The sequence below is a fragment of the Leopardus geoffroyi genome, chromosome B4, assembly GCF_018350155.1.
Source record: "Leopardus geoffroyi isolate Oge1 chromosome B4, O.geoffroyi_Oge1_pat1.0, whole genome shotgun sequence".
Taxonomy (NCBI): Eukaryota; Metazoa; Chordata; class Mammalia; order Carnivora; family Felidae; genus Leopardus; species Leopardus geoffroyi.
In genome coordinates, this window is record NC_059341.1 from 11,525,741 (window position 1) to 11,552,612 (window position 26,872).

The 26,872-nt window shown below is 44.3% G+C and overlaps 1 protein-coding gene across 4 annotated transcripts in view; it reads left to right on the forward strand.

The window, feature by feature from the left end:
- CAMK1D (calcium/calmodulin dependent protein kinase ID) overlaps positions 1-26,872 on the forward strand; it is a 438,187-nt gene that overhangs the window by 202,470 nt on the left and 208,845 nt on the right. The window contains exon 1 of one of the 4 annotated variants that reach the window (XM_045463129.1): positions 13,705-13,796. The exons of the other annotated variants lie outside the window; for them this stretch is intronic. Coding sequence (XP_045319085.1) covers positions 13,708-13,796 — 89 coding nt within the window. The 5' untranslated portion in view covers positions 13,705-13,707. Of the gene's footprint in view, positions 1-13,704; positions 13,797-26,872 lie in introns of those variants that run through there. 4 annotated transcript variants of the gene reach the window in all.

A 26,872-nucleotide genomic window follows, 5' to 3' on the forward strand; every position in this document is an offset into this window, starting at 1 on the left:
CAGCTGATGAGTGGGCTACACCTGTCTGAGCTCATTCTCATGCCTTTTCGACTTGATTCTTCTCAAACTCAGACCTGACCACACCAGTCCCTTCTATATGCAGGGACTTCTTGGTGGGCTTCCCCTCCATCTCCAGGATGGCTCCTTACTTTTGGAGGTAAGATCAAAAGATCAGGCTCCTTACTTTTGCATGCCAGACTGGTCATAACGTAGCCCAAACTACCTTTCCAGCCCTACTGTATACCCCTCCAGCCCACAAACACGTTCTTGCCATGACTTACCTGCATTTACACTCCCGAAACGCTGTGCACCTGGGGGCCTCTGGGACTTTGCATTACTTTCTGGTGCCTAGAATGCTCTCACCTGCCTGCAGGGTCCCTTCCTGCCCCACAACCATCCTCGCCTTCTCAGGTTGGAGGGGCACCTCCCAGAGCCTGGGATTATTTCTCATACATTTTCAAATTCTTAGCACCCAACCAGGCCAGTGTCTGGTACAGAAGCATTTCTCAGGGCGAATGAATGTAGCAGCAGAGGCAACGCGATGAGATGAATGTGTGCGAACAAGTCGGGCGAAAATCCCGAGGCTGGTGGAAATTGGGCACAGGAAGTGGTACAAGTGCCAGCATCTTTGATGGTGATGGACATTAATCAGTAATGAGATGAAACATACACAGTAAGTCTTTGACGCGTTAGCAAAAGTGCTTATACAGCATTGGCAGACAGGATACTGGATTTCTGCCTCATCCAAGATGTAATCAGTGCGCTTGGCTTCTCTGGAGAACTTTCTGGAAGCTATTATTTGATGCGATTCAAAGGGTTTCTGGAATTTGAGGGTCAGTCTTAATGATCTCAGGTTGACTCATTCCTGAGATTAGTAATAATTTGTCACCTGTTACTTGCAAGTGATAACGTGGAGCATTTCTAGGGATTGCTTCCAATGTTTCAGCTTCCACTGAAGTTTCAGAATGTGTACTGTTCGTCTCTTAGGTATCTAGAGGTACCGAAAAGGTGAAGCGTGTGAGCCCTAGGTGCAGTGTGAAGCCCCAAGAATGGGAGAGGAGTGTGCCTGTGGTGGTAGTGCCCAGCGTGTCCAGACTTATTGATGACAGAATCCCTCTTCCCGGACACTAGCGTACCGTAGAACCATGCTTTGGGAAGTCCTGACCCGGTGCGATGTTTTCATTTTACAGAGAGAACAAGTGAGGCCTGGATAGATGAAGGCCATGAGACTAGGAAGTGAGAAAGCGGGGACCAGACCCACGACTCACAGCACCTAGTTCCGGGCACCTCCCTGTGAATCACATGGCTTCTAACATAGGGTTGGAGGGTGGAAAGGCTGTGTGTGTGTGTGTGTGTGTGTGTGTGTGTGTGTGTGTGTGTGTAGTGTTTGTGCTGGTGTCTGCTCACCCTGCCCACCTATCAGTGGCATTTTGCCCCCAAGGCCTTCCAGCACCTTGGGACCACTTTGGGCCACTCAGGGGTCCACGGTGACCCCTGGTGGCTCTTCTCCATCCTCTTTTCTGTGGCCCAGCAGGACTTGTACAGTATAATTCCCGTTTGCTGCTTTCGGAGGAATGGTCCAGAGGAGGGGTGTTGTCAGGAGTCAGCTGGTGAAGGAGGGCACGAGGGAGTGGATGCCCTTGGGGCAGGTGTACTGTGGGCAGTTGGTCAGAGCCCACGGCCTGTGTGGCCTGCACTCCTGCCTCAGCCCTGGGCTGCCCTTGAACATGGTCGTTTGTGGCCAACTCCCTCCGTCTCTCGTTGGCAGGGAGCTCTTGGAAACGGGAGTTATTGGGAAACAAAAGTCAGCAGCCCAGCCTCCCCCCGAGGCCCCGGGACTGGGGGCGGGGGCTGTGCCAGCAGCCGTGCCCAGACAGTCTGCGGGGCTCTGGGTCTGTGCAGGGGCCGGGAGCCACAGGGCAGAGTCGGGCGTTGCCAGGGTCACCCGTGTCCTGACTGCTGGGGACCAGTTGAGGTCAGAGAAAAAGGCGAACTCAGGTGCTCTTGCTCTGCTTGTTTTTCAGCCACACGCCTTGGAGCCCAGAGCAACCAGAATAGCTCTTTGAGTGAAAACAGGAGCTCCGTCCCCATATCCACCTGAGCAGAGGGGCTGGGACTGGCCAGCATCCTGCGGGTCCCTCTCCTGAGAGTTCGCTAAACCTCGGCCCCGGGACCCTCTGCCCCGTGTGCTGCCTCCTTTCTCCTCCACGCGCCTGCACAGACGCAGCCACATCCAGAGACAGAGTGTCTAGGTCTCAGAGAGATGAGGACTCTGGCTAATTATGAGCAGGCCGGGATCTTCTCCACACTTCACATGCTCGGCTGAGCTTGCCCTGAGGTTCTAGAGGCCACCAACATCAGTAGATCAGGGCTTCACTCGAGATCTACTGGGTAGTTGTGGGAACTGTGGGTGGTCCTCACAGGGTGGGGCTCCTGATGGAAGGCAGGGGTTTTAACTCATGGCTTGCTGATGATTTCATTGTTGTTGTTGCTTTTTAAGTTTTTAAATTTATTTTGAGAGAGAAAGGGAGAGTTGAGTGAGCAGGGCAGGGCAGAGAGAGAGGGAGAGAGAGAGAGTCCCAAGTAGGCTCTGCACTGTCAGCAGACACTTGACTGACTGAGCCACCCAGGCACCCCTTTCCTGACGAGTTTGCTGGAAACACCCTCCCCTAGCAGATCTCTGCTCTACTCCTAGTCCTGAGCCAGTCCAGAGGACACACAGGTTGTGTTTCACGGCTGCAGTTTGTGTGGTAACAGCTTCTGTTTACTGATTCCCTACAGCATGTCAAACACCGTGCCAAGCACTTTGTATATATGAGCTTTTTGAACCACCATAAGGATGCTGTGAGTTACATATTATCATACTCATTTCATAGAAGAGGGACCCAAGGCTCATCTTGCCAGTGGTCCCCCAGCAAGGAAGTGGTGTCCCTGTAGCCCAGACTCAAACCTACCTCTCTGTAGAGCAAACGCCCTTCTACTCTTAGAATGGGCTAATTCTTTTTTTTAGCTTTCTGGAGGTGTAAGTGACATATAACATTGTGGAAGTTGAAGGTGTACCCTTGATGATTTTATATATATATATACACATATATATGTATATACACACATACATGCATATATACATAAAATGAGATGATGACCACAGTAAGACTCGTGAATACCTCTGTCACCTCCTGGAATTACCATGATGTGGTGGTGATGGTGTTGAGAACACTCAAGAACTACTCTTTCAAGTATATAGTACTTGCTAACTATATTGTCACCATGCCTTACTCACCTTATAACTAGAAGCCGGTGTGCCCTGACCGACTCCTTTCCGTTTTTCCCTCCAGCCCCTGCCAACCCCCATTCTACTCTCTGTTTCTGTGAATTTGGCTCTTTGGAGATTCCACATGTGCGATCATCCAGTATTATTTTTCTCTGACTTAGGTCACTTAGCGTCATGGCCTTGAGTTCCATCTATGTTGTTGCAAATGGCAGCATTTCTATACCTTTTTCGTGGCTGAATAATATTCTACTATACACATACACCATAATTTCTTTTATCCATTCACCCACCAATGGACCCTTAGGTTGTCTCCATGTCTCAGCTACTGTGAACAAGGCCACAGTGAACATGGGGGTGCAGATATTTCTTTAGGCTCCCGACCTCATTTTCTTTGGGTATATCTTCGGAAATAGGACTGCTGGATTATATGGGAATCTAGTTTTAATTCTTTGAGGAACCTCCATACTGTTCCATAATGGCTGTCCCACCAACAGCGCACGAGGGCTCCCTTTTATCCACATTCTTGCCCACACTTGTCGTTTCTTGTGTTTTTGATTATAGCCCAGGCGAGAGGCAATATCTCACTGTGGTTTTGACTTGCATTTCCCTGATGATCAGTGATAGGAAGCACCATTTCGTGCACCTGTTGGCCAGGCCATTCTTGATTGTCCAGCTGACCACTGATGAAGAGGAGAAATGTCTGAGACTCAGCAATAAGCTGGAGCCTTGCTGTCCACTCCTCGACTAGGAGAAGTTAATTTATATTTGACTTGTTTTCCTTTCCTTGAAACAAAGCAGGGGAATTGGTTGAGGGAGGAAGTCATCTTCCCGTTAAAGGCTAGTGTGGTGCCCATGTTTGGTGGTCAGGCGATGTAACTTGGGGGTCGCAGGGAGGGTCTGAGGTCTCACTGGGTGTACAAATTGAGTCATGAGGTTCGTTCTCATCTCTGTGCCTCAGTTTCTCCATCTGTACAAAGAGGCTAATGGCGGTGCTTATCTTGAAGGTTAGCGTGAAATTAAATGAATTAAATCCCATAAAATACTAGGAACAGTGCTTGACTTATATGTGCTCAATAAATGTTACCTACTTGTATTAGTTGGCATTTTTTGTGTATTATTCTTTCTTGTTTCTTTTCCATGTTTCTGTGCTCCAGTACTTCTTTTGTTAAAAATATTTGTTTATTTATTTATTTATTTATTTATTTATTTATTTATTTATTTTTGGGGGCACAGGGGCTGAGATAGAGAGAGAGAGAGAGAGAGAGAGAGAGAGGGAATCTTACTCTGCACTGACAGAGTGCAGAGCTTGACATGGGGCTCGAACTCATGAACTGTTAAGGAGTGCAGAGATCATGACCCAAGCCGAAATCAAGAGTTGGATACCTAACTGACTGATTCACCCAGCAGTCCCCCTAGTACTCCTTTAAATAGTTCTAGGAAATCACTAGTTCTTCTGCTAACATCGTGTACCAGTGGAGCCAGCAGTGTGAAATATCGTGAAAAGATGTTCTTCGGGGAGAATGAGTTTCAAATGAGGAATCCGAAAGTTCTGTGCTGTGGTTGGACCTGTAGGAGTTCTTTCACTATTTTGTGGCCTAGACCACTCTAACCTCTGACCTCTGGGGCAGAAGATGTGCCTGGAGGTCATAGACAGCTATTTGCAATGGGTTCTAAGGTCAGAAGAATCATTTTGCAAGTGAAATCTTCAATGGTATAATCAAGGTTCATTTTCTCCCTTGGAGGATAGTGGATTACAGACATGAAGCTATTATCCTAGTGATGAGGTCTATGTGATTGATCAGAAAATAGCGCTCTGTTTAGTCTCTCCCAACCACTGCCACGTGTGGCACTTGGGCCAAATCACTCACCTTCCAGGGCTCCCACTGTGCCTCTAGGGCAGGGCTGACAGCACAGGCTGGAGCTCCTGGCACATTTGGTACCAATCCCGCTGTCCTTCCTGCTTGGGTTGACCTTGGTCCATTGTCCCCACCTTGCTGAGCCTCACTTTCCTGCGCTCAGTACAGTGGAGATCTGGGCGTCCTGCCTCAGAGATGCTGTGAAACTGATGTGAGAACATGTGCTCAGAGTAAAACCTGCATTTCCTGGGCTTCAGACTTCCGGCAGCTCAGTCAGTAGAGGCTCCTCATTGGCCTCGTTGGCCTCCTTCACACCCCTGCACAGTTCAAGGAGCAGCCACGCAGCAATGGAGAGCCTGGGAGACTGGCCTGAGTGCACAGCTTGGCCCCAGAGGGGCCTCTTGCTTCCTTGGCAAGTACATTCTGATCCTTCTGGAGCAGAGACCTGCAGCTGTCCTTCGGGGCCAAGGGTTGCAGATTGGGCTACGGAATCTGGGGATCAACCAGAAAAACTACTAGAACTGATAAATGACTTCCTTAAGGTCACAGGATATAAAATCAACGTACAGAAATTTGTTGCATTTCTATACGCTAGTAATGAAGCAGCAGAGACGGAAATTACAAAAATGGTCTCATTTACAGTTGTACCCAAGGTAATGTAGTATCTAGGAGGAAACTTAACCAGGAGGGTAAAAGACTTGTAAAAATGCCTATGCTATCCAAAGCAATCTACACATTTAATGCAATTGCATCAAAATACCACCAGCATTTTTTCACAGAACAAACAATCCTAAAATTTGTATGGCACCACAAAAGGCTCCTGAAAAAGAAAAGGAAAACTGGAGGTATCTAATTCTAGATTTCAAGTGATACTATAAAAGTATAGTAATCAAAACAGTATGGTACTGACACAAAAACAGACACAAAGATCAGTGGAACAGAATAGAAAACCCAGAAATAAACCCACATTTATATGGTCAGTTAATCTTTGACAAAGTGGGCAAGGATATGCAATGGGAAAAAAAAAAAACAGTCTCTTTAACAAATGGTGTCAGAAAAATGAGACAGCTACATGCAAAAGAATGAACGTGGACCACTTTCTTACACCGTACGCAAAAAGAAACTCAAAATGGATTAAAGACATAAATGTGAGACTTGAAACCATAAAAATCCTAGAGGAGAACACAGATAGTAATTTCTCCAACATTGGCCTTTGAAACATTTTTCTAGATATGTCTCCAGAGGCAAGGGGAACAAAAGCAAAAATAAACTATTGGGACTATGTCAAAATAAAAAGCTTCTGCACAGCAAGGGAAACAATCACCAAAACTAACAGAAAATGGGATTACATTGAAATAAAAAGCTTCTGCACAACAAAGCTGTGCAAAACAATCACCAAAACCAACAGAAAACCTACCAAATAGGAGAAGATATTTGCAAACAACATACCTGGTAAAGGGTTAGTACCCAAAATATATAAAGAACTTAGAAAACTCAACACCCCCAAACCCAATAATTCAATGAAAAAGTGGGCAGAAGACACGGAAAGACATTTCTCCAAAGAAGACACAAATGGCCAACAGACACATGAAAAGGTGCTCATCATCACTCATCATCAGGGAAATGAAAATCAAAATCACAATGAGATACCACCTCACACCTGTCAGAAGGCTAAAGTCAACATTTTAGCGTTTAGGTGTTGATGAGGATGTGGAGAAAAAGGAACCCTTGTATACTGTTGGTGGGAATGCAAACTGGAATAGCCATTGTGGAAAACAGTATGGAGGTCTCCCCCCCCCCAAATTAAAAATAGAAATGTCCTACAATCCAGTAATTACAGTAGTGGGTATTTACCCAAAGAATACAGCAACACTAATTCTGGAACATACATGCATCCCAACGTTTATAGCAGCGTTATTTACAATAGTCGAATTATGGAAGCAGCCCAGGTGTTCATCAACAGATGAATGGATAAAAAGGATGTGGTATAATTATCAATGGAATATTATTCTTTCATGAAAAAGATTTAAATCTTGCCATTTACAACAACATAAATGGAGCTAGAGTATAATGCTAAGTGAAATAAGTCAGCCAGAGAAAGACACATACCATATGATTTTTACTCATGTGGAATTTAACAAATAAGACGAATGGACAAAGGAAAACAAAAAAGAGACAAACTAAGAAACAGACTCTTAACTATAGAGAACAAATTGCTGGTTTCCAGAGGGGAGGGGGTTGGGGGCTGGTGAAATCTGGTGAAATAGGTAATGGGGATTAAGGGGTGCACTTGTGATGAGCGCTGGGTGATGTACGGAAGTGTTGAATCACGATATTGTACACCTGAGACTAACGTAACATAACAAACTAACATAAGTATAGTATGTCAGCTATATTGGAATTAAAAACAAAACAAAACAAAAATAAACAAAACAAATAAAAACAAAAAGTTCAGGGGTCAGTGAACACCAGCTCTCAGGAACAAAACTCACATTTTCACCTCCATCCTTGGCGTATGTCTCCTCTGACTCAATTTTCTGTTGTTCTCTAAAACCCAGGAGTGCTCAGGGAGCACCTGGCACACAGTGGTTAACACCCAGATAGCAGTGGTGATGGACACCTGAACTTGGAATCAGAGAATCTGGTTCTTAGAGGCGCCTTCCGTACAAAGCACATCCTCCATCACGTCACAGACATGGCCCCTGAGGCCCAGTATTTTCCATTTTGGCATTTATTTTGTCATTATCCCCGTGAGCTGGGTCTTCCTATTTAGATGGGGGAATAGACAAACTCCACCTCTCAGTGAACACTCAGCGAAGGAATTGACTTCAGCCCGTGAGTAGTATTGAGTGAGAAAATGTGTATGCACTCTCCTCTTAAGGAAATGGAGTCAAATCTCTTGTGAATTGCACTCTGGGGGTCATATCAGGGATTCCATTCTTGGGCTCCCAGCACCAGATTGGTGTGGGAACATCTTCAGACTGGGCAGAACAGGTTTCCAACAAATGCCATTTCTTTCATTTCCCTCCCTCCCTCCCTCCCTCTCTCCCTTCCCTTCCCTTCCCTTCCCTTCCCTTCCCTTCCCTTCCCTTCCCTTCCCTTCCCTTCCCTTCCTTCCCTTCCCTTCCCTTCCCTTCCCTTCCCTTCCCTTCCCTTCCCTTCCCTTCCCTTCCCTTCCCTTCCCTCCTTCCTTCTACCCTTCTTCCTTCCTTCCTTCCTTCCTTCCTTCCTTCCTTCCTTCCTTCCTTCCTTCTTCTCCTCCCCTCCTTTTCATTTCCCTCCCTCCCTCCCTCTCTCCCTTCCCTTCCCTTCCCTTCCTTCCCTTCCCTTCCCTTCCCTTCCCTTCCTTCCCTTCCCTTCCCTTCCCTTCCCTTCCCTTCCCTTCCCTTCCCTTCCCTTCCCTTCCCTTCCCTTCCCTCCTTCCTTCCTTCCTTCCTTCCTTCCTTCCTTCCTTCCTTCCTTCCTTCCTTCCTTCCTTCTTCTCCTCCCCTCCTTTCCTTTCCTCTCTTGTCTTTCTCTCTTCCCTCCCTCCCTCCCTCTCTTTCTTTCCTATGGGGCTTTGAAGCCAAATACAAATTTACCACCTGCGTGTCCCATTCCCTCATTAGTGAGGATACTCCAGTGCTGACTGTTCAAGAACCTTCTAATAAACTATCCCACAACATCACTGTAAATGGTAAACTGTTGTTGAGAATTGTGGATTTTGTAATGAGAGGAATTCAGAAAACCTCCTAGGCCACTTAGTGACGTGTTAATTTCCCAGGCATGTCTCCCCTGCACTGTTCACGTTGACTGAGCATCCCTGAGCGTGCACCGCCTCCACCACAGACACAAAAGCATAAACCTTCCAGCAAATTCCTGGCAGGCTCTAATTACCCTGAGGATCCGGAGCCAGACACAGCTTTGCAGACTTGCTCAGATGTATCACGGCACTTTCCTACCCAAACGCAAAGATACCTTTGCTTTTACAACCAGCAGGAGTTCAAACCCAGAGGACACTTTATTTTATTTGGGATGGGTGGGGGGAACCTGAGATTTCATAACAGAACAAAACAGATCCCCCAGAGACAATATATAGATACCAATGAATCCATGGAACTAAGAGCAGATTTATGTCAGTGTTTTGCTGTTTATGTGGAGAGATTGAAGATCGTCAGGCTTTAGGTAGCATTTTTTCTCCTTTCATGCTGCATTAATATTTTCATGAAACCGGTGATAAGAAGGAACCATAAGTTGTGTTTTACAACAAAAATCCAGCCCCATGAGCCTGAAAATTGGTACTTGTAAAGAACCAAGTAGATCACAGTTAAGAACCATTCCATTTTTTTCAACAATGTCATCAACAAGAGCTTGCATTGAGATTGCAGAACATTCACTTGGACAGGATGCCCCTGCCTCTCCATCCCTCTGGTTTTTTCCCCTCAAACATAGGTGCAATCACGTTTTTGGGCTCCACCAACTGAAAAAGACATGGTGGGGCCATGACGGTTACATGTGTTGGCTTCAGCGCCTGCCCTTTGGAGTTGCTACCAGTGTGTAATCTTGGGCAAGTTACTTCAGCTCTGAAAGTGTCAAGTGACTCGTGGGAGAACTCATGGGGTTGGTGTAAACAGCAAAATGGAATCATCCGTGTGAGACACTTGGGACAATGCCTGGTAGAGCGTAAGTGCCAGTAGCGGCTGTTGATCATTATTGTTTTTTTTCTTGTTTCTGTCATTCCATGTCCTGGTCTTCCAAGTCCTTGCCCTCTAGCAGAGGGGACACATGAGGAGACAGGCATTCATCTGTGGTGGAGGTGAGGTCAGGCGGTCTTCCTGGAGGAAGCAACCCAGCTGTGTCTTAAAGGCCGTATTGCGAGGATCAGGGCGAGAGCTGTGGGAAACACCCAACATTTCAGGGCCTTGTAGAGAAGTGAATCTTGTAGCACCTGAGTAAACGTGCTTAGAAACAAAAGAAGAGTCAGCAGAGGGCCCCAGCAGCTAGGCAGGAAAGGAGGTTCAAGAGGGAGGAAATGATCACCCATCAGACGCTCTGGAGAGCTCGAAAAAAATACAAACCAAACAGTGCCAGTTGGATTGAGTGACAGTGAAGTCATTTGGCTCCATAAGGGCCATTTCAGTGAAGTGGTGAGGAAGCAGCCCTGTGGTGTGCTGGTAAATGTTTAACAATGGGCTCTCTTGTAGCTTCGGCCCACTTCCACGGGACAAAGACTCCCAACCTGGCTGATCTAAAGCTGAAGGTCACTGGATCAGGCCTGGAAAGAGATGCTCAAGATCTTGACCTCTGCATCACAGCAGGTGATACGGCAGAAATGGGCAGCAGATGGCTTTAAGTGTCACGTTCATAAGCTTTCTGTAGATGGATATGAACAAGGTGATAATCCATATGCTGCCTCGGTGCAGCTGCCTTCAGTGAATCGTACTGCTGACATGTGGCCTGATCCCTTCTCTTGGGGCACACCCCCCGATTCTAGGGTACCTTCTCCCTGCGTTCTCAGACCCCATTCTGTCATCTGCCTCTCAGAAAAACCTCTTTGCCAATACGAAACATATCATTGAAAATGGAAGAGTTTGAGCATGAGTTGGTCCATTTGTCTCTAACACTTTTTGGGGCAGAGTATGTCCTGGCCCACCGACACAAGTCTTCAGGTCCACTTGGCAGGGACGATCAGGAGTGGAAAGAGGACACTGTCCTTCTCTGTGTGGCAACCCAGAGGGATGATGATCTGACTCTGGGCTCAGAAAGCAATCTTTTGATCTTTATCTAGTTCCTCAAGTAGACTTCTCTTACTTGAATGGAAAGAGACTGTCCAACTGACCAGACTTTTTTCTATCTACTCGGTGGTTGCAAGCCTCGATTTAGACTTTCCGTCTGGTGCATCGTTTCCTTTGAGTTTGGTTAATAGCATTCAAGACCTGAAAACTCCAGGGGGGAAAGATAATAATAGCAAACGCTTATATAGAACTTAGTACATACAAGGCACTCTTATGAGTCCTTTAAAAAAAAATTTTTTTTTGGCATTTATTTTCAAGAGACAGAGACAGAGTGTGAGCAGGGGAGGGGCAGAGAGAGAGAGGGAGACACAGTATCTGAAGCAGGCTCCAGGCTCTGAGCTGTCAGCACAGAACCCAACGCGGGGCTCAAACCCACGAACCATGAGATCAGTTGAAGTTGGACGTTTAATAACTGAGCCACCAAGGTGCCCCATAAGTCCTTTTGTTTAAATCCAAACAAGAACCCTATGAGGACTCCATTTTACTGATGAGGAACCTAAGGCACAGAGATATTTAGTAATCTGTCCAGGGTCACACGAGTACTAGAACCAAGATATGAATGTAAGTATTTGGTTCCCAGTGTTCTAACCACTACCATATGCTGGCTCCTAATGGTGAGTTCCAGAACAGAGGGAGACCCTGAACTGTGGGGCGCCATTCAGATGCAGAGAACCTGGAAGAAAGATTCCATTTACACTACGGAACGGAACGCAAGATCTCTGCTGTCCTTGGAAGGGGTGGAGCAGAGGCCATCCTAGGGCCCTTAAGAGACTCTTTGCTTCATGGGAGCTCTACTGTTCCCACTCCCGCAGCTGCACTGCCCTCCCCTGGTTCCTTTGGTTTCTGGAGACTAATCTTCGATTATTGCCCCAGATATCTGCTTCCTGGTGAGGAGGCTCAACCTCGGCCCCGAGATCACATCTCTAGGTGCCTGCCCAACTAATAGGCCCTACCCTTCCTGTGCCCCTAATCCCCTGGATACTACAGGAGAACGTCACTGGAGTTTCTCTTTGCCCCACGTTCTCCTTGTTTCTGCACTTCCCTGGGCACTTTGTGTCTGAGGCTAGACCACTAAGAGGCTAATAGAAAGGGACCTGGGGTGCAGGAGCTAAGAAGTTACTCCTCTTAAGACTTTCTTGGGCTCTTCAGTACCTTAGGAGAAGGTGACAGGCTTGTGCCTTCCATCGTCCCTCCTCCTCGGGCCTCACACAGATGCCCCTGGGAGCTGTGCTTAGTGAGCTTCAAAACTCTGAGCTGGAAAAAAGATGACAAGGCCCCTTCAGGGGTTATGGAGAGGCCTCACTGAAGAACAGGGTGACTCTCGAGGCAGAGGGAAGGAATGCTGTCCCTTGGCATTTTCCTACGTCTGTGGACTCAGGTCTAGTTTTAGTCCTGTGTGTTCGATGGTGTCCTGGCTGTAGCAGGAGGCTCTGGAGCAGGGACAAGGGACAGCCGGATTTCCCCCCAGTTGTCCTGGTGGAGGAAGACCTTGGCAGAGAGAGAAAGGGGGTGGTTCTCCCCATGGAGGTCACGTATCCCCTGGTGCAGCCTGGGTGAGTCACTGTCCTTCGTGCATTTAGCGTTGTTGCCTATACAACGAAAGGCTGGAGCTCTTTGCTTCCAAAACACCGCTACACTTAGAATTTTCATGATTTTGTTGACAGGGGAAAATTCTTATAGAGACTTTTATTGTTAGCATTGTTGTACTTATAAAATTCAGATCAGTCTACTCAGCGTGCATGCCTGAATCCTATAAGGCAAATACATGACGATAATTCATTTTGGAGGTATATCTTTAGGGGCTAAGATTACCAGATAGAATGAATGGCCCCACTTCTGTCTCAAGACCTGACTAGATGGTGTGGTGTGGGTGCCTGTGTCCTTGATGGCAGGAATAAGGGTAGATAAAGCCGGAGGCTGAACACCCACTTTCCCCTATAGGTTCTACATAATTCATCCGAGCCTTCTCCAAGGGCTCAGATTTCAGCCTCCTTCCTCTAGCAACTTCAGGGCTTTGAGGAACTTTTAAAAAGCTCTTTCTGCAGACGGGGGTTTGGGAATCCATATGCAGTAAAGTCTCCCTTCCAAACTGGTCTCGGTGTGACAGGTGGCTCCTGAAACTGGGTGGCTGGTGCTCCTGACAGCACCCCGCTTAGCGGGAATGTCACAGCCGTAGCCGCAGAGACACAGGGCAGTGTTGATCAGAATCCTCATGCCCATTTCCATCATCTAAAATGTGTGAAGTGTGGCCTTGGAAACTGTGAACTTTGTTTTGAAACTTTAGAATCTCCTTTAGTGCTTCTAACCATACGGTTGTGGAGGGTCAGAGGGATTTTTTTCTTGTTGACAATGACCACTTAGCTTTGTTAACTCCCTTTCTTCCAAATCGACTGGCTATGTCTTTTTTTTTTTTTAAAGAATAAAAAATAAAGTGAAAAACCGTTAGAAGAATGGTAAGATTTGAGGGTATTTACCTAAACCAAACTGAAGCTAAAGGCATAAATTTTACTTATTTTATGCCTCTGTTGATTCTATTTTTGGTTGGGATATGTGACCATACTTGGGATGCTGTGGAATCATTGGTGCATAAAAATGTCAGGTGAGGAGTTCCTAGACCACCATCTGAGTAACACCCCCCAGTGTCGGGGTGTAACTTGCCAAGTTGTGGACAGGACGGCCAGTGACGGAGAAGTTACTACCTTCTAAGGCAGCACCCTTTATTTTGGGACAGTTTAACTATCAGGAAATTCATTCTTAGGCTCGAATCCCTGGCTTCACAGCCTTTTCCCATTGTTACTATGTCATAATGCTGACAGCGATGGATAATTTTTTTGAGTCCTTACTATGGGTCAAGTGCTCTGCGTGGGACTTAGTGTATCACCTCATTCCATCTTGGTAAGAATTTTTCAAAGTAAGCAATAATACCCCTATTTTACAGGGGAGAAAACCGAGTGGTAAAAAGGAAAATGTGTCCTGCCCAATGAGTGCGGGAGGCTGATTCCAGAATGTATGCTGGAACTCTGGGTTCTTCTGCTTCTTGGGGTTTCTCTCCCACATTTCACACCCCCTCCCCTTCGTCCCTTCCTTCCCCCATCAAGTATTATTTCCACACCCCTGCTCGTCTCCTCAGTCTTTGGTTTAGAGATATCACTGGAGTTGACTCCCAGCACTTCAGATGTGAGCCGATCTTTCCAGGGAACGTACAGTAGGACCTCTCCTTGCCATTTCTGGAGCAAGTATTGAAGTGGTCCAAGAATCACGCTTTTTTGGCAGGCATGTCACATTTTTGCTCTACTTGAGTTTGTTTTCAACTGAAATCCCCAGGATCTCCATCACCACCACCACCACCACACGCGCACGGTCTCCGTCAACGTACAGCCGCTAAGGGAGGCGGTCAGCGTAGGGCGTGGCCGGGGAGGCAGACTGCCGGGTTCTCAGACCACATAGCAGCCGTGTCCCCTTGACCAGTTGTCTGACCCTCTCTATGTCTCAGTTTGCTCGTCTATAAAATGGCATCGTAATAGTGCTTGTGACCTCACTGGGTGGTGACACTGGCATTCGTTACTACTTAACAGGCACTTAGCACAGAGCTTGGCATGGAGCAGACGCTCAACGAATGTCATTTTTGTTTTGCCCAAACTTAGTTGCTCTTGCTCTGAGATCACTGATGAAAATACTAAACTGTGGATTTACATTATGTACACGTTCAACTAAAGCAAATTCAACCATATGCATCTCTCTTTCATGTGATTAAAAGTACTGTGAAGTTATTTTTTGCACATAGCGTGTGCTCTCTATTATGCAATATCTGTAGTTTTCTATATTACTGAGTTCTAAATATGTATTAGTTTAATGGGCTGAATATAGAAAAATGTGTGCATCCTACTTTATGGGCAATGGAAAGAATTTTCGAGGGAAATTTTGACTATCATGTACATAATTTTTGCCTTTCTGGCTGACTTGAGAGCCTGGCTGCTTTGTAAGTTGTAACTGAGCCTACGGAGAGGGGTCTGTGAGAGACCCCGGGACACTCCATCCTGCCTTCCTGAAGGTGACTGATTCCGCCTTTGTGTGCTTCTGCCCCACACAGCCCATCGGCCGTGCAGAAACCCACGTGGAAGTGGTCTAAGGCTCCAGGCTGTCAAAAATACAAGAAGACAGCGGTATCTCTTGGCCTCTGCTTCTTGGAGTAGCAGCCAGACCACTATTGTGTTAAACACTGCTGACCAGGAAGAGTCAGCTGAAAGTCTCCAATCTTAAAAGAAAGCCTGTGCCCTAATAATTACGACACAATGTGGTGAGGGAAACTCATTTGGTGACTGATCATCAAGGCAATGGGCGTTCTCCGGGGATGTAGCGTTTGAGGTCAGTTTTAAGGGTTGGTAGAAGCAGCTGAGAGGGAGGATTGAGGAGTGGCGCATAGGAAGCCCGAGAGCCTAGAAGGGTATTTGGGATGAGCCAGGAGCCTGTGACTGGAGGGTGGGAAGGAAGAAGCAGAATGGGACCAGGCAAGATGCCCTCAGGTGACTCAGTGTCACTGAGAGTTAAACTCAGAAGAAGCTCAAGTCACTGCTTTTGACTCTTGATAAGGTTTTTTGGGTTTTGTATTCCTTTTCAATCTAAATATAGAAATACATTTGAGTAATTAATCCATCAAGTGTAATTTCTAGGAGAGAATTCTTCAAGTTCTTTCCCCCTCTTCGGAAATGGAACTGAGGGAAGGACTGTCTTTCTGCATGTGTGTTTGGTATAGAATTAAAAATTGGGAAGGGAATGCAAAGAAATGAAATTAGTTCTCATGTTTGGGAAGTAGGATTATGGGCAAACAAATATTCCTTTGTTTTTAAATGTTTATTTGATTTTTTTAAATGTTTGTTTATTTTTTGAGAGAGAGGGAGACAGAGCATGAGCAAGGGAGGGGCAGAGAGAGAGGGAGACACAGAGTCTGACGCAGGCTCCAGCCTCTGAGCTGTCAGTACAGAGTCCTGCGTGGGGCTCGAACTCACGAACCGTGAGAAGATGGCTTGAGCCGAAGTTGGAACACTTAACCCACTGAGCCACCCAGGCGCCCCTATGTTTCTTACATAATGTTTCGAAATTGAGTGAATAATGAAACTTAAATTATCTTGATAAGTTATTATGGAAATTAACATTTAGTGATTTTCCCGTTCTCCAGACTGTTCTAAATCCTTTCTATGCATTAGTTCATTTAATTTTCAAATCAGCCTCTCAAGTAGGTACTGTTTTTACCTACCCATCACAGTAAAACCCAAAGGACAGACCGGGCCAATATCTTGACTAAAGCTTTACAATGAGAGAGTGGAGACCCAGAGTGGGGACCAGGGAAAATGTGCCTCCCAAGTCCACACACTTCACCACTAAGTCACATGACACCCACTTGGTGGTATTTTTAAATCAATCACCTGTGTGTTTTGGGGGCAGGGCAGGGAGACGGGGTGGCCAGAGATTTACCTTGGGATTGCTTCTGGCTGTGTCCCGTCACAGGAGCTCAAGGCATCTTCTAATCATCCAAGCCCTTTACACCATGGGCATCTCATAAGCAGGGTGAGTAGTGGACTTTTTTCCCTCAGGACACACGTGGCCTAAGTAACTATTTAGAATAGTTACTGGTTGAAAATGCATTTATGTTTTGCAATATAGTTCCAGGGTGCCAAGGAAACATGACTCTTTTAAGCCTTCTGACTGATAAACTGATGCTATTATTTCTTTTTGAAAAAAAAATTTCCCGCAATGACCAAAGCAAGGCATGTTTTGTAGGCGTGTTTCCAATTAGGATAAGGGTATAGGGAGAAAGAGGAAAAACATTCAGAATCCCACATTCCAGAAATTCCCACTGTTCACATTGGCATCATTTATGGTAGGTATTACCAATCATCACGTTTTCCTCCTGGAATGTATTAATTAGCCTCAGCCTTTCCTTGGAGTGAGAGAATGAGCCACTGTGTTGATAGACAAATGTAAGTGTGCTGATGGCCAGCAATTGAGGAAACCATGGCCGGGCAACTTGTATCTCCTGCTTCTTGGAGAGCTGTATATTAACTTCGAGGAAAAAAGTAATTTTCTGTCCCACCTGCATCTGGGTTCTGACCCTGAAACCAAATGCGAAGGACCCTGAGTGGTGCACGCACCCTTCCTTCAGCTTTTCCAGATGCTGAGACCCCTGGACATCATTTTCGCTCCTCCAGATTGCAGGTATCTGATTCACCAGTGACGAAAATATTGGACGGTCGCAAAAGACAGAAATGAGAAGAAGATACCAGTGTCCCTGAAATGCTGTATCCACAGGCAAAATTCTTGAAATCCTCATAGTGACTTTTCAGAGTTGGAAGAGGGAGCGATGTGCTTTTCAAACCACTGGTTTTGTTGCATAACATCAATAATTGGAACAGAGCAGTTTATATTTATTTGTTTCATATGGATTCATGTTGTTTTGGGCCCAAATATTGAGAGGTGGCTTAAGTATTTCGTCCAGTCTCTAACTTGTCGTTAGCAGCAGATTCTAGGCTCTTCTCTGTGTTAATGATTTTTAAAAATCTTCATCGTCTTTGATCTCTGTTCTTCCTATCCCCTGATAGCCACAATGATGGATTTTATGTATCTCTTTAAAACATGCGCGTTCTCCTAAAATTTGTCATTTTGTGGTGTGTGTGTGAATGAATTTGTGTTTTCATTGTTTATTTTTTTAAAAGTTTATTCATTTTTTAGTAGTCTCTGCCTCTAACGTGGGGCTCAAACTCACGACCCCGAGATCAAGAGTCACACGCTTTTCCGATGGAGCCCGCCCAGTGTGCCCCGAGTTTGTGTTTTTATTTTCATGAGTGGTATTCTCAAAGAAACTCCATTCTGTCTCTTACTATTTTTAATTCACACTGTTTCTAACATCTGGCCATGTGACTATATTTCCCTCTAGCTCATTGATTTTCAGCTGCTTTCGCTCCATTTTACTCTCCATCTTCCTAGTGGTGGATGTCTGGGTTGCCCTGATGTCCTGCGTCCTTGAGGAATATCACAATGCTCAACCTTGTATAAGCCCCTTCGTGGGCTTGTGGGGGAACTTCCTTGGGTCTTATATTCAGGAGAAGGCATACGTATACTTAATTTCATTAAGGATTGCCAGTTTTTAATTTCTAATAATGTATCATTTTATATTATTAATAATAGTTATATTATATATGAAATATAATAATATAAAATATATTGTATTACATATTAAAATAATATATATTATTTTTAATAAATTATGTTATTAATTGATAATTATATTACTACCACATATATTATTTTAACAATAATTTTTAATGTTTATTCTATTTTTTAAAATAAGTACTTATTGAGGGGCGCCTGGGTGGCGCAGTCGGTTAAGCGTCCGACTTCAGCCAGGTCACGATCTCGCGGTCCGTGAGTTCGAGCCCCGCGTCGGGCTCTGGGCTGATGGCTCAGAGCCTGGAGCCTGTTTCCGATTCTGTGTCTCCCTCTCTCTCTCTGCCCCTCCCCCGTTCATGCTCTGTCTCTCTCTGTCCCAAAAATAAATAAACGTTGAAAAAAAAAAAAAAACGTTGAAAAAAAATAAGTACTTATTGAGCACTTTATGTGTGTATCACATTATCCTAGGTGTCAGGAGGGATGCATGACAAAAAAACAGGGATATATTCTCAATCTTAAAATGCATGCGAGAAGAAAGTAACAGTAAAGAGACTCTATGAGTCATCATGCAAATAGTTACCATTTATTGATGATTTGCAATGTGGCAGGCATTTACATGCATCATGTCAGTCCTCATAACCTTATGAGTGTGTGTTATTCACTCCATTTTACTGTTAAAGAAAAAGCAGTTCAGCGTGGTTAAGTAAATTGCCCAACACAGCAAGAGTGATGATAGTGCTGGGGTTCTAAATCCAGGTCGCTTGCTTATGCCAAAGCCTATGCTTTCACTACTATGTAGCACTACCTGTCAAGATGAGATGCCCATTTTTATTATTTTTAATTATTTTTTTAATGTTATTTATTTTTGAGAGAGAGAGAGAAAGAGACAGAGTGCAAGCAGGAGAGGGCCAGAGAGAGAGGGAGACACAGACTCCGAAGCAGGCTTCAGTCCCCGAGCTGTCAGCACAGAGCCCAGCACGGTTCTGGAACTCACAAACCATGAGATCATGAGCTGAGCCAAAGTTGGACACTTAACTGAGGTGCCCGAAGATCCCCATTTTTAAAGAAATTATTGAGTCTTGGCATATAGCAGGTGGTCAATAAATACTTGTGAATTATTGATTGAAATGATAGTGTTTCGTATTTTTTGAGTAGTATCTGCTAAGCTCTGTTTAAATATTTAATGTCTAGGGGCGCCTGGGTGGCGCAGTCGGTTGAGCGTCCTACTTCAGCCAGGTCACGATCTCGCGGTCCGTGAGTTCGAGCCCCGCGTCGGGCTCTGGGCTGAGCCTGGAGCCTGTTTCCGATTCTGTGTCTCCCTCTCTCTCTGCCCCTCCCCCGTTCATGCTCTGTCTCTCTCTGTCCCAGAAATAATTAAACGTTGAAAAAAAAAAAAATATGTAATGTCTAGGGAACTCTTACAAATCACAATAATTTCATGAGGCTGGTGTTATTTCTATTACCTCTGTTTTACTCCCGAGGAAAAAAAGCATAGAAAGGCCTAGAGTAACTTGACCAAATGCACACAGCTAGATTTGTAAAAAAAATAAACCTCAAACATTTTATTTTGAGACGATTATAGATTCATATGCAATTGCAAAAAAATAATATGGAGCGATCCTATGAACTTTTTGTCCAGTTTCTGCCAGTGGTAACATCTTGCAAAACTGTAGTACAGTGTCACAACCAGGATATTGACATGGCTACGGACAAGATACAGAAGGTTCCAGCATCCCTTATGGTACCCTTTTGTAACATACCCACTTCTCTCTGTTTCCTCTACCTCCTTAACTCCTGGCAACCTGTAATCTGTTCTCCATTTTTATAGTTTTATTTTTTCAAGAATGTTATGAAATTATATGTGTAATTAACATGTATAGATGTACATAAATTAGCATCATAATGTTATGCGTGCATATATAAACTTTTGGGATTTTCTTTGTCATTTAATCTTCTCTGGAGGTTCTTCCGGGTTGTCACATGTATCAGTAGTTCATTCCATGTTATTGCTGAAAAGTACTACATGGAGTAGGTGGGCCATAGTCTGTTTATGCCACCCACCACCTGAAGGACATCTGGGTTGTTTCCATTTTTTAGACTATTAAAAATAAAACTGCTTATAAACTTCAGTGTACAGGTTTTTGAGTGAACATAATTTTTTATTTCTCTGGGATAAATGCCCAGAAGTTCAACTGCTGGGTTATATAGTGGTTACATGTTTGGTTTTTAAGAAATTGCCAAACTCTTTTCCCAGCGTAGCTGTACCATTTTGCATTCCCACTAGCAGTGAGCGAGGGACCCACCTCCTTTGGGTTACCAGCATTCGGTGATGTTACTATTTTTTATTTTAACCATCCTGATAGGTGTGAAATGGTCTCTTATAGTTTCAATTTGTATTTCTCTCATGACCAGTACCGTTGAACATCTGGTCATGTGTATTTTTGCCATCTATTTATCTTCTTTGATGAGATGTTTCTTCGTGCCCATGTTCTATTTGGATTGGTTGCTTTTTTAGTGTCGAGTTTGAAAGGTCTTTATACACTCTGAGTATATGACAGTATATAGCCTGAGTATATATACTGTATATATATAGTATATACTATGTGTATAGTGTGTGTGTGTGTGTATATATATATATATATATATATATATATATATATATATACGCACACTGTATACAGTATATAGGACTGAGGGGGTGGACAGTCCTTTGTTGGATATGTGGTTCACAAATAGTCTTTCCGCTCTGTAGCTTGTCATTCTTCCTGCTAACAAGGTTTTTTTTACAAAGCAAAAGTTTTTAATTTTAATAAAGTCTAATATATATATAGTATATATATAATATATGTATAGTAAATCTGTCATGCTTTTGGTGTCCAGTCTAAAAACTCCTTGCCGACACTTAAATCCTAAAAATTTTATTTTACCTTTTTTTTTTTTCTACTAAAAGTTTTATAATTTTAACTTTTACATGTAACCTCATGATCCATTTTGGGTTCATTTTTGTATAAGACCTGAGACTTCGGTCACGGTTTTTGCTGTCCTTGCCTATTGCTTCCATATTTTCTTCTTTTGCCTTTTGCTCCAATTGCCCCAGCACTATGTGTTAAAAAGGCTTTCTTCATTGAATTGCTTTTGCACCTTTACCAAAAATCAATTGGGTATATATAGGTGGGTTTATTTCAGCATTCTCTGTTCTGTTTCATTGGGCTGTGTGTCTACTGCCCTGTTAGTACCACACTGTTTTGATAGTGTAGCTAGATAGTAAGTCTTTCAAGTCGTATTATTCCTCCCACTTCTTTTGAGAAATTCCTTTTTCAAAATTACTATTTAGCTGTGGGGCGCCTGGGTGGCGCAGTCGGTTAAGCGTCCGACTTCAGCCGGGTCACGATCTCGCGGTCTGTGAGTTCGAGCCCCGCGTCGGGCTCTGGGCTGATGGCTCAGAGCCTGGAGCCTCTTTCCAATTCTGTGTCTCCCTCTCTGTCTGCCCCTCCCCTGTTCATGCTCTGTCTCTCTCTGTCCCAAAAATAAATAAACGTTGAAAAAAAAAATTACTATTTAGCTGTATCCTAGGGTTTTTTTTTTTCGGCTCTTTTACGTGTAAATATTAGAATAATCTTGTTTACATTGACAGAAATCATGCTGTGATTTTGATAGGCACTGTGTTAATTTGGTATATTGATCTGGGGATAATTGACATCTTTGCCATGTTGAATTTGCCATTCCATGAACATGGTATGTCTCTCCATTTCTTTAATCAGAACTGTGTCCTTTTCATTATACCAGTCCTCCACATGTTTTGTTGGATTTTTACCTCAGTATTTTTTTTCTGAGGGGTTGTAGATGATACTGTATTTTCAACTGGTGTCCATGTGTTCACTGCTAGTACAATTGACTTTTGCAAGTTTTTCTTGCATCCTGAGATCTTGCTGAACTCACTTTTTAGTTCTAAAAGTTGTTTTTTTGGTGATTCCTGGACAGTTTTGTATTGTCTTATGAGGCTTTAGATATTATTAAAACCTTCTATTTTATTTTATTTTTTTTTATTTAAAAAAAAATTTTTTTAACGTTTATTTATTTTTGAGACAGAGCACGAACAGGGGAGGGTCAGAGAGAGGGAGACACAGAATCTGAAACAGGCTCCAGGCTCTGAGCTGGCAGCATAGAGCCCGACGCGGGGCTCGAACTCACGGACCACGAGATCATGACCTGAGCCAAAGTCGGCCGCTTAACCGACTGAGCCACCCAGGTGCCCCTAAAACCTTCTATTTTAGATGGCTTTGCTGGCACTACTTTAGCAGGTGCAGGCGGTGGGTGCTACCTGATTACTGCCAGGTGGAGGTAGATAGAGGTCCCAGTTCACCACTAGGTTTCCTTACTGGGAGGGTGGCTACCATTACTGCTGGGTAAGGGGGAAAGTTTAGCCTATCTGTATGGTTTCCACTGACACTGCATGGAAGATAGGGGCAGGGGATGGGAGCAGCCCTTATTACTAGCCATTGGGTGAGGCACCTTGGTATAGCCTCACAAGGTTAGAAGTCTAGGTTCCCTACTTGGCCTTTGCTGGTATGGGCGATGATGGGCCACATGTTTTTTCTGTGCTATTTAGCTGTTGTCAAGTGGTTACTGTCTAAAAGTTTTGTCTTGCTAGCTTGCTGCCAGCCTAGTCCTTTGGCTAGAGAGAAAGCGGGCTTTGTTGGGCTTTTTCAGTCTGTACCCATTGATGTTTCTGGGTTGCCACTTTTCCCAGTTCTGAATCTGGGATATAGGAAGCACAGAGAAAACCCGGGGAGGTCACCACCATGTTGTGCCTCAGATCCTGAGGTGACTAGCCAGTCTGCCTTTTTCCCTCTACCCAGCAGCATCTTTTTATGTTTGTTTCATATCTAATGCCCAGGGTTTTCACTTGTACTTAGCAGAAGAATAGGAAAAATAGGTCTACTCCTTCCTCCTGCAAGGGTTGGGTGGGAGGGGGAGGGGTGGACAGCTGGATTTCAAAACCTATCAGTTTGGCACCTGGGCCCTTGTACCTCACCAGTTTGCTCTAGGGAAAGGGGAGAAGCATGGCTGCACTGGTCAGGGAGGTATTTGAGTTGGTCGGAAAATGGGTTTTGAGAAGTAAGGTCAAAGTCCATTTTTCTTCCTGAAATAGCCTGAGTAGTAGGGAGGTAGGAGTGAGTTGTGTTTGAAAAGTAGGAAAGAACCTGGCCCACAGCAGTGAGGGCTGTGTGGGGACATCGGGGTGCTCCCATTAGACTGGAATGTTCCTTGCTTTAGAGATGACAAACTCAAGATGAGTAATAGCCGGGGTGCCTGGGTGGCTCAGTGGGTTAAGTGTCTGACTTCGGCTCAGGTCATGATCTCGAGGTTCCTGAGTTCGAGCCCAACACTGGGCTCACTGCTGTCAGTGCAGAGCCTGGAGCCTGCTTCGGATCATCTGTCCCCCTGTCTCTCTGCCCCTCCCTCCCTCACGCTCTCTCGCTCTCTCAAAAATAAATAAACATTAAATAAATAAATAAATAAATAAATAAATAAATAAATAAATAAAAGATGGCAGTAACCAAAATGTGCTTCCCCCTTCCTCCCTTCCTTTTATACAGGGGGTCCCGTCTCACTTAGAGAAACAAATCTCCGGGTGCCTGGGTGGCTCAGTTGGTTAAGCATCTGACTTCGGCTCAGGTCATGATCTTGCAGTTCACGAGTTCGAGCCTCGCATTGGGCTCTGTGCTCATAGCTCAGAGCCTGGAGCCTGCTTCACATTCTGTCTCCCTCTCTTTCTGCCCCTCCCCTACGTGTTCTCTCCCTCTCTCTCTTTCTGTCTCTCAAAAGTGAGTAAAACATTAAAAAAAAAAAAAAAGGGGGGCGCCTGGGTGGCGCAGTCGGTTGAGTGTCCGACTTCAGCCAGGTCACGATCTTGCGGTCCGTGAGTTCGAGCCCCGCGTCGGGCTCTGGGCTGATGGCTCGGAGCCTGGAGCCTGTTTCCGATTCTGTGTCTCCCTCTCTCTCTGCCCCTCCCCCGTTCATGCTCTGTCTCTCTCTGTCCCAAAAATAAATAAACGTTGAAAAAAAAAAAATTAAAAAGAAAAAAAAAAAAAAAGAAAAGGGAAAACAAATCTCCTGGTCCAGGTGAGGCTAGTTCAGCTGGTCGTGAATTCTGCTGAGAGGTGAGAGTGACACGTGGTTTCTTCCCGTTTATCTGGAACCCCCTAAGCCTTAATTTCTTCATCATACTCCTTTGATGGTTGTTGTGAGAATTAAATGGCATATCAGGTAAGGTATCCAGGACTATGCCTCCATGGACGCATGACCTTGGTTGCCAGAACCTTCCTTCCCCTCACCCAGAACTCCCTGTGTGCCGACACACACTCTGCTTCAACTGTCTGACGCCTCCTGGAAATCTGTGACGGGCTAGCTTTCCAATTGCTCGGATTTGGTATGTCAGAGTATAGTAGAAGCCATCTGTGGATTCACTGGAGGCTTTAAACGATTTGCTAAGATTACACGTGGGCCTGTCTGGGATAAAAGTCGCATTACAGTAAGTCTGGACTTATAGTAGAGATTAGGCTGGGGTCCCATATTTTTATCATATCACACCTGTATGACTCTTAGAGATCAGCCAGTTCAATCCTTTTTATTCAAGCTTTGCTGCTGTTGTTGAGTTTTTGATAGGAAAACTAACATACACTTATTAGAACACATCGGGTAATGCAGAAGTGTATATGGAAAAAGTTAATAATCTACCACACTGCCTCTGTAATCTTTAATTTCTTCCCTCTGAGGTAGCTAATGTTAACATTTTGTTGTTCACCATTCTTTTCTTTATACGCCTAAATTCATCTACCTCTGTTGTTAGTTTTTGTTTTTAAGTGAAAGCTGCGTCATTCTCCTATTTACACCAAAATCAGCTTTCTGCACTTCACAGTATGTCACGAACATTCTTGTGGGCCTCTACCTTATTAAACATTTTTTAAAAATATTTATTTTATTTTTGAGAGAAAAAGAGTGTGAGTGAGCGAGGGGCAGAGAGAGAGAGAGAGGGAGACACGAGATCTTTAGCAGGCTCCAGGCTCTGAGGTGTCAGCACAGAGCCCAACGTGGGGCTCGAACTCGTGAACCTCGAGATCATGACCTGAGCCAAAGTCAGATGCTTAACTGACTGAAACACCCAGGCGCCCCTGCATTATTTTAAAATTTAACTTTACTTCTGTCAAAGCAAGACACTCGTACATAGTTTTGAAAATCGATAGTAACAATAGATTTAAAATGAGTAATAGCAACCCTTTGTCCCAGTGTCCCCTTCTCTTGGATTCTCTGTCCCCAGAGAGACACACTTTGAACTCTTTAAACTGTTCCTTCTGGTATTTATCCCCAAAATTCTAAGCAACATGTTTCTACTATTTTTCCTTGACTCATCCGTTTTAGAACAGGATTTAGCTTTTTTATCTAACCACACAAATACAGATATGCGCTCTCTCTCTCTCTCTCTCTCTCTCTCTCTTTCTCACACACACACACACACACACACACACACACGTCTTAAATGATTAAATCTAAGATTAGTGTTTACATTATGTGACTACATAAATAATACAGCAAAATCATAGAGGTACATTAGGATTACATTTTCTTTCTCGTGGTTTGTTTTTTGTTTCCTGTGGACTTAATAATTACCTTGTTTATCTTTCTCATTTTAATGAACTCTATTGGAGTTTAATTTATGTACAATAAAATGCATCCATATAAAGCATATGGTTCTGTGAGCTTTGACTATTGTATACATCCAGATAATCACCAGCCCCATTAAAATATAGAATATTTCCATAGCCTCAAAAAAAAAAAAAAAAAGTGCTGTGTCCCTTCCCAGTTAATCCTTCTGTCTCAGGCACCCATTGATCTCAGGGGGTTTTTTGTCTTGATTTTGTTTTCACTATAAAGTATTATTATTTTTTTTTAAGTAGGCTCTGTGCCCAGCACGGGGCTCGAAATCATGACCCCAAGATCACATGCTCTACCAGCTGAGTTAGCCAGGCACCCCCACTATAAATTATTTTTGCCTATTCTAGAACAGCGTGTGCTTTTTTTGTTTGGTGTCTTTCCTTCAGTATAATGTTAATGATACTGAATTACATGCTACTGTATTTGTTCTTTTCTGCTGGCTAGTGTTCCACTGTATAAACATACCATAGGGTGTTTATCTGTTCACTTGTCAATGAACGTTTGGTTCTTTCCAGTTTGGGGCTTTTATGTTAAAGCTGTTACAGAACATTTGTATTCAAGTCTCTGTGTAGATGTGTTTTCACATCTCTGGGGCAAATCGTTCGGAGGGGCAAGACTGGGTAACTTGGTAGGTTGTGTGTTTGTTTTCCAAAGTGGTTGAACCATTTTCATTGCCTCCGGTAGCTAAGGGAAGTCTAGTTGTTCATCAATATTTGGTGCTGTCTGTATGTTTAATTTTAGCCCTTTTAGTGCATATGTAGTCATGACTCATTGTGAGTTAAAAAAAAATCCATAGACTATTTGTTTCAGCAGTTACTGGTTTTCAGAAAAATTGAGTGCAAAGTACAGAGTTTCATAAACCCCCACCCTTGGTTTACTCTATTTTTCTAAATGTTTATTTGGAGACCGGGGACAGAGAGAGAGAGAGGGACAGAGGATCTGAAGTGGGCTCTACTGACAGCAGAGAGCCCAAAGCGGGGCTCCAACCTATGAACCCGTGAGATCATGACCTGAGCTAAAGTCAGACGCTTCACTGACTGAACCACCCAGCACCCCCCCCCATTTTTTTAAAATAAATTTTTATTTGAGTA